The following is an 8,835-nucleotide window of genomic DNA, read 5'->3' as shown; positions in this document are numbered from 1 at the left end:
CGGGTAACGTTCTATTTCCAGAATTTTATTAAATAGGGCAACGATAGCGCTCAAACTTTTATCTCCCAGTAACTTTATATGCTCAATAACGATACCATCATGTCCTCCCGCTTTTCCATTGCTCATTTTCGATAGTGCGCTTTTCAGTTCTTTTGTATGTATTAAGTTTTCACATACACCGTCCAAATTATTGTGACTTTCTTTAAACATTTCCTTTACACTCGCGTGTACTTGCTGTCGATGATCTTCATCAAAATGCGGTTGCGTTAACGGTTTTGAGAGATTACTAAAGTGATCTCTCCACGCATTCCTAATAGTATCGCTATCGCGTAAAACATGACCGTCGATACGTAGCTCGTTTGAAGTTGATGTATCCCTTCGCTTTGCTCGCACAGCTTTATAAAATGTTCCCGAATCAATTTCAGCATACGTTTCTAGTTTGCGAAATTGTTCCTGTTCGTATTCATTTCTGGCCCGATCTAGTTCATTTCGAAATTTCCTTTTTGCATTTTTGTAATGTCTGTACGATTCGAATGCGTTACCGCGTGGACGTCCTGTTTCTATCCATTTACATCTTAAGTGCCTCATTTCCGCGTCTAGTAATTTGACAGTTCCATAGTTCCAATATGGCTTTAAATAATGTCTGTACTTTTTATAAGGAAGTGTTGACTCTGCAGCTTTTTCCAATGCTTGCACTATATCACAGGCACGCACATCAATTTCGGGTGAGTCGGACACATATATAGAGCCAAGTAACGATTCTGTAACTTGTTGATAGTTTCGGATATGTTCATCGTCTATTGCTTTCCAGTTAACAGAGCGAAGAGGCATATGGTCAGTACATCTTGCTAGTTCAGCGCGAATCACGATTTTAATTGGTAAGTGATCTGACACGTTCAAAAAATGGTCATCACATATCGTACATGAGTCGACTAGATCTATTTTTGAGTCACACAAAAAGTATATGGTCAATCATACTCGCGGCGTTGCCATCTCCTGAGAGGTAAGTATAGTTCCCGCCAGAGGACCAAGTCTGAGAATTGACAGAGGTGAGTTGTCTCTCTTGCATGAACTTCTCTAATATTTTTCCTTTACTGTTTGATTCGGTATGATTTTTATCACCAAACTGCTGGGAAATTTGAGCATTAAAATCACCCATAACAATTACAGTTCCCTCTTCAACGTATCGATCATACATATCGGATAAAATGTCGAGCGATTCAATATATTTAGCTGTAGACAAGTTTGATGAAGGCATAAGTACACCAAAGACGAAAACGTAGGAGTTAGCTGTTTTAATACGAACACCAATAATCCTGTCACTTCCATCATGCAGTAACGGTGAAACACGTAGTCGTTTATTCCACAGTATAGCTACTCCGCCGAAACCCCGACCATTTCTATTCTCTGGTTCCAGGGGTATCCTGTTATCATGTCTACCGAATACTTTAAAATTGGTATCGATTGTGTTCAGGAACCCGATTTGTTCAGGCATTAACCAATGTTCCACTATAACACAAATATCCAAGTGTTCTAATGTGTCACACAGATAAGGTGTACCGTACATGACACCACGCATGTTCCACGATTGAATTTTCATACTGACGGTCACCAGTAGAATAAGTATAGTTATTCTAATCGCAGCCATTACCGAAATCGTTCAAGCTAGCTGTGTAATCGCGTTCATATTGGTCATGCCTGTTTCTACTGCTGTAGCCATCGTATGCATTGTAAGTTTCGTTGTATCCTTTTGAATTGTCACTGTATTGGTTTCGCGAATCACGCCTTTCAGTGCGCTCGTACCAATCTCTAACAAGAACGCCTTCCGGCCAGAAGTGATTTTGTATTGCTGTTTCATAATCGCTTTCAAGAACGTGCAGACGTGCTGTATAGTTAGGATCGTCGGTATTCCAGAACTTCAAGATTTTAACATGTGTCACGTTTACACCGTATTGTTCTGCGTATGAGATAATCGAGTCTATCACTTCGTCATTTGAACCATTTCCCTTTATTCTTGACATCAGCAGTCTTTTTGTTCTTTGTTTCCGCGAAACGCCTTTAAAAATGTAGTTCGATCGTGTGGCGGTATCGTTCTGTGTTTGACGGGGTTTAGGTTTGCCATGTTTTATAGCTGCTGCATAAGAATCATATTCGAGGTGACCATGCGATTTGTCGGTGTATATTTCAGCGATAGTTGCCGGACGATCCCGAGTTTCTGAATTAGATTGAACTTTCCTATTGCCCCTCTGTGCTTGTTTCTGGTCCCTGTACTTGCGTTTGTCGGTTCCCGGTGTGTTTTGCTTAGTATTGACAGAGGTATCGGCATCTATCACAATAGCGTCAGTGTTCTCAGTATCGATCGACGACGTACGCTCAGTTGTTTCACGTAGAACAGTTGCACGAGCGTTGAGTTCATGTTCCAAGGTGGCTATACGCATATCTCTTTCTGCCATGCCCATTCGGAGTCCATTTATTTCCGTTTTAAGGTTACTAATCTCAACTCTAGAGTCTTGCAAGAGAAATTCAAGTCGATCTAACACTTCATTACGAAAGCCGATAATTAACTCAAACAGATCAGCTGTTACGTCATCTCTTAAGAATCTTTGCGCGAATTCCGCAGTATTGGCGGTACGAGCGGGCGTTCCCGTATTCATAGGGGCGGGCGTTCCCGTATTCATAGGGGCAATGTTAATGTCGTGCTGATGTGTACTATTTATACTCGTGTCGCGAGTTACCTTCGGTTCTACTTTATTATGTCTGTCTCTGTAGCACAGCACTCCTCGTATATCGCTGCTCTGACTATCTCCTTCGATATAGTGAAACAGAATAATCAACCAGTGTCACGCTTCCACCTTTCCTACGATTCACAAGCGTTCCTTTTGGAGTAGTAGGATATTTGCTCGCAGCCGTATCATACAATGCCTGACGTGCATTCAGTAAGTCGTCGATGTATCCATTATATATATTTCTTATTTTGTCTTTAAATGCCGATTTGTCTAGCGGTCCGGCAATTGTGCTGATATGTTCGTAAATGCCTCTGTCTATTTGGGTAGATGTCAAACTTACATCACTCGAATTAAGTACCGTTTTTAAATGGGTGATGCTGTCATCCAAGTTCTCATTCATACTGGCGTTTTCTGTCCGATTGTATAAATTGCCCTTTCTTCACTATGCGCCGCACTAATAGCGTATTAGCGGTCAGCCTATATTCACTATTGACGCGACAGAGCGTGACGAGCCGGCGACCGTGAGTTCTACTATATAGGTAAGTATACCTATACAGGTAAATGGAAATATATGCGTGTATATATATAATATAGGCATAACAGCCAATTACAATTGTCAAAATATAACGTCAAATATCACACATTCAGATGACCAACTTCACCTTTCACAGAACCTCTGTAATCCTTCACTACACCTTTCTCCACGGTATCATTCCAAACATTGTCCAAACTATGCAAACCGCAGTAATACGTCATTTTTTACGGCAACCGAACGCACAGATTTCTAAAACATCCGCCATTTCAAAAAAATTTGATAAGAAACACAGTATCGTTGAAATATCACTTAATTTAAATATGTGAGGACTTTCCACTCTACGCCTCTTTAATAGGTCAAAGGTGTCTGTCAGCGCTTTGATCAAGTTATCATGACCGATTCATATCACTTCCCGTCTGTAGTCGTGCGACATCCGTAAATTCTTTATTAATTCTTAAGAACCGGTTAATGAATTACTTTCAAACTTCGTAGAAATCGTTCTTAGTGGAAGCGGGTAACTATAGTTAACATTTAAAATAACAATTTTGATTACATTTCTCCGTTTTCATGGGGAAATAATTCAAACTTGGTTGGAATGATTATGTTGAGATAGCAATCTGATGGTATTAGTAATTAAGTAATGCTGCTGAAAGGCCCCAAAGGGAAAGTTGACTAAATTTCTTCTTCAACAGACTCAGTTTTACTATAATCAATTATTCTCCATGGGTAGATATTTTTAATTTTATTAGTTTATGTAGGGAAATGACACCTTCGACTATATTTGTTCATTCAACAAGACATAGTTCAATTGACAAACTTGGTTGAAATAAATATGATGAGGTAGCAATTAGATGATACCAGAAAGTAAGAAACTGACCCGGACTGGGGAGGGGTCCAAAAGGTTAATGACAAAAATATTTGATGTTTTTTCCGTTATTATTATATTATGATTATTTCCATTTCACGTCTCGACATTTAAAAAACAATATAATATGCTACGTTAAATGACTACCACATGCTATTAGGCAACGGTTGCTATTCATGTACCGATAGTACAGTACTCAGTCTCGCAGGGACCTGAACATATCTGACTAGGCCTATCAGCTTCGTTTGCCCACAGAGTGATTATGAGCGTTTTAGAGGTTTGCTCAACAGTCTCGGTTATTCAGGGCTATTATTGCAAGATATACGACAAAAGAAGCTTAAATCAAAGTCGCATACAGGGAAACAAGAGGTTTTTATGAGCTATCATTGCGACATTGAGAGTTTATCTAAACCCCTAAATCGTTTGACATTATCCTGTACGCACCAATTCAATATGACTATATTTCTCATGTCCCTGTGCTCGTACGGTATCACGTGACAATCCATAGTTATCGTAAATAAACCGGCACGTGATCATACTTAGACAAAATGGCGGAGGAGGATGTTGTAGTTCGAAGTTATGTACAAAACATATTATATCCGGGCCTCGGACTTTTTGTTGCGTATTTTATCTTTAAACGGCAGATTAGACATTGGCGATTACGTTTAGCAGCATGGATCATGACAAGAGTTGGTTGTAAGAGTAACAAAATATTTGGTGAACACAAAAAGGATTTGTTCCATTCCATGAAGAAACTAAAGGCCACAGTTGGGACATTAAAAGTTCTGGAGATCGGAGCAGGAGGAGGTGTTAACTTTAAGTTTTACCCTGCTGGGACCAAAGTCACCTGTCTTGATCCTAACCCGTGTTTTGAACCTTACGTGGAGAACAATGCCGTGGTCAGTGGTCTTGTCGACATGACAGGTTTCATCAAAGCTTTCGGGGAGAACATGTCTGATGTGGCCGACTGTAGCTATGACGTAGTGGTCAGCACACTGGTGTTGTGTACAGTTAGAGATCCAGACCGAGTCCTGAAGGAGGTCAAGCGAGTCCTCAAACACGTACGTTACCTGTGTCTGCCATCTGGCCGTGTAATATCCCATAAAATTAACTACGATATAATTCAGAGTATCTAATTGAACCATATACTTTCTCGATCGATTTTCTATGCTTTTATTTAAGCATAAATGCAATAAGTCTTATTACATGAATCACAGTTGTCTTGGTGTCATAGGAAAATATATAGAAAATGACCAGATTCCAGTCCCTGATGTCCATCACGTGCACAGAACCATTATGCAATGTACCAAAGGGTTCTAGATATTAATATATATATTTGTTTGCCTAGATGAAACCCTGACAACTGTGCATAAATTAAATAATACCTGTGATTGGTGTTAGAATTATCCAGCTAACATTATCAAAATGTCCAAAATTTCATTAAACAACATTCTTCAGTACCTTTCAAATGTATATATATTACCACCAAATATATGTATATATTGCCACCAATGTATCAATTCACCAAATACAAACACACCAGTATAAACGATTAAATAATATTTTATGTGTCACTTGAGTGATTGTACCCGTGTACGTGTAACAACTGATATATGTGTGCTGTTGAAATGAAACATTGCAAACACACTCAATGAACTGTTATAATTATTAAAACAATAACATTTTAACATCAAGCTGTTGCAGAGACGTATAATACAGAGATTGGCAACTTGCTCTTGGCCTTACCATTGGTCACTGGTATCGCAGGTTACGCTTCACCTGCGCCATATTGGATATATGGTTCGCTGCATTTAATAAACATGTCCTGTTCAAAACATAATTATGCCATGAGAAAACATTGTAAATCGACGTAATATTAAAACCGTAGCTAGCTGAGATTTCCATGCGGTTTTGGAGTGCTACACTGAATGAAAACTTGAATGATTAAGTTTAGAAAACACCAAACATCGAAAGATTGCACATCGTGGCTGTGTTTACATATCGGTAATTATTCTGGCTTCAGGAGAACACGAACTCCGTTTTTGTTTTTTAGACAATTTCAAAAAGGTTTTCAGAAATTAATTATTTGATAATATTTCTAACCAGGAAATTAAAATGAGGTTGTTACAATACCTGCAAAGATTGATAATTGAGCTCTGAAAATACACTTTAAAATACACTTACAAGTTAAAATGGCGGCTGTGATGTGCGAGGGTTAATTCCTTTCATGACACTGGCACTCCTTTCTCGTTCATCTTTTATTTCAAAAACGTATTCAGATATAACATTATATTTCTAACCAGCTTCTTTATATGATCCATATATCTAGGATATGTGACATGTTGACACAAACTAATGAATACACGATCAAATTCTCACACAGGTAACTCACTGACCAGACTATCGTCACCAGGATCGATAAGCTGTCAAAACAAACACTCATAGATCATGCATGGTTTTGTGAGATCAGCGTGAGTTGCCAATCTCTGTATTATACGTCTCTGGCTGTTGCAATACGATATTGATGTTTTACTTCAAGATTTTGACTGATGATGTTGCTTTTACTTTTTATTTTTATACACAGAATGGTAAATATTATTTCATGGACCATGTGTGTGCAGAGAAAAGAAGCATCATCTATTTCTTTCAACGTCTGATAAATCCAGCGTGGCGTGTGTTTGCTGATGGATGTGAAGTGACCAGGGACACTGGAGGTACCATAAAGGCAGCAGGCTTTAAGACCCTAGACATGAGATACTTCACAGCACCAACAAAGTTGTTCCTCATCAGACCCTGTTGTATGGGCATCGCAACCAAGGAGTAGTAAGAAAGGTGTATGGGACACAGGTATCTGTCAATATAGAATATATAGCTGCCAATACAACATAGAACTGTGGAACACAAGATCTTTAAGACACAGGCTTCTGTGTCTATAAGAATATAGTGCCCTGCCTATAGAACACAGGGCTTTGGGCACTCTGTAACAAATAGGGACCTCGTTTGTAAGAATACATTGCCCTGCCTATAGAACACACAGAGCTTTAAAATACTGGTAATTGTTTATATGACACAGGGGCCTGTGTCTATATAGAATACATTACCCTGCTTAAATAACACAGGTCTATAATACATATATGGTTCTATAATTGTAACACAGGGTCTTCTGCTGACTTTCTATTTAGATATTGTGATATTTGTAGGCATTTACAAAAAAAAACTGTTATTAAGACTTTCGTTTGATATTTACCCTAGGTATATATTAGTTTATGTTATCTGTCTTCAGGGACAGGTCAGGCATGTATTATATTGAGTTATTTTTAATATTGTATAAAACATAATGCATAATATATTAAACACTTTTCATTCTATAAAAAAAAACAAAGTTTTATGCATCCTGCACAATCAGGTCTATTTTAATATGGAAAAGTTTGGGATAAATGACATTGTGTTTGCTATTCTCTATTAAGTGGGGTTTTTCAACTCAGGAATTTATTAAGTAGAAATTTTAATGTTTATTGTACAATAGCACAGGATTTTTTTTTTTAAATATATGGGTTTTAAATATTATATCTGCCCATACATTCAGATTTTTTTATTTTTTTATTTGCTCAAAATAACTTTTTTAATGAAAAACAAAATCAAATGTTTAAGGGAGATAACTCCAACAGTCTTAGAGATCATAACTACCTGGTAGTAGTGTTACACTCTGGCTGAATTGATGTGAAACATTTATAATTATTATAAATAGCTTTTTTGTAACTGCATGCACAGTATCAATATTGTATTGCAGTCTTTTTGCTTATAATATAATACTTGTAGGCAAAGTTTAAATCATTGTTTTCTGAACCTTTTTAAAAATGAAAACGAAAACACACATCAAAAAATTCAACATGGATTGAACATGTATTTACAAAAGTCATCATGTTTTATTTTTAAATCAATATCTTTTATCCCCAATTAATTAAATTTTTACCATGATCATGAGTACACAATATTTTATGTGATTGTTACAATGTGTGTTAAAGTGATATATTATAGGTGCGTAATATACCATTTATATGGGAGTGTGATATTTTAGGGGAGCACAATATGTGAGCAGGTAATATTTTACCAGAAATTTATACATTTTTATGTCTGATTTAATTTGGGTGAGTATGATATATATTTTGTGTTATATATTTTATGAATGTGTTATATATTTTATGAATGTGTTATATATTTTATGAGAGTGTTATAAGTGTAATATATTTTATGAGAGTGTTAAATATCTTATGAGAGTGTTATATATTTTATGAGAGTGTTATATATTTTATGAGAGTGTTATACATTTTATGAGAGTTATACATTTTATGAGAGTGTTATATATTTTATGAGAGTGTTATACATTTTATGAGAGTGTTATATATTTTATGAGAGTGTTATACATTTTATGAGAGTGTTATATATTTTATGAGAGTGTTATACATTTTATGAGAGTGTTATATATTTTATGAGAGTGTTATACATTTTATGAGAGTGTTATATATTTTATGAGAGTGTTATACATTTTATGAGAGTGTTATATATTTTATGAGAGTGTTATACATTTTATGAGAGTGTTATATATTTTATGAGAGTGTTATACATTTTATGAGAGTGTTATATATTTTATGAGAGTGTTATACATTTTATGAGAGTGTTATATATTTTATGAGAGTGTTATACATTTT

General features: G+C 36.3%; 1 protein-coding gene across 1 annotated transcript; it reads left to right on the top strand.

Moving 5' to 3' along the window:
• The first annotated feature begins 4,670 nt into the window (after positions 1–4,670).
• On the top strand, positions 4,671–7,691 carry LOC110463542 (methyltransferase-like protein 7A). Its single transcript, XM_021518203.1, has 2 exons — positions 4,671–5,187; positions 6,711–7,691. Exons 1-2 carry the CDS (start codon positions 4,675–4,677, stop codon positions 6,948–6,950), a joined length of 753 nt encoding a protein of 250 aa, XP_021373878.1. The 5' UTR covers positions 4,671–4,674; the 3' UTR covers positions 6,951–7,691.
• Positions 7,692–8,835: the final 1,144 nt, after the last annotated feature.

This window comes from Mizuhopecten yessoensis, unplaced genomic scaffold (assembly GCF_002113885.1).
Source record: "Mizuhopecten yessoensis strain PY_sf001 unplaced genomic scaffold, ASM211388v2 scaffold10915, whole genome shotgun sequence".
Classification (NCBI taxonomy): Eukaryota; Metazoa; Mollusca; class Bivalvia; order Pectinida; family Pectinidae; genus Mizuhopecten; species Mizuhopecten yessoensis.
Note: the sequence above shows the minus strand (reverse complement) of the source record. Positions and strands in the feature narration are given on the sequence as shown.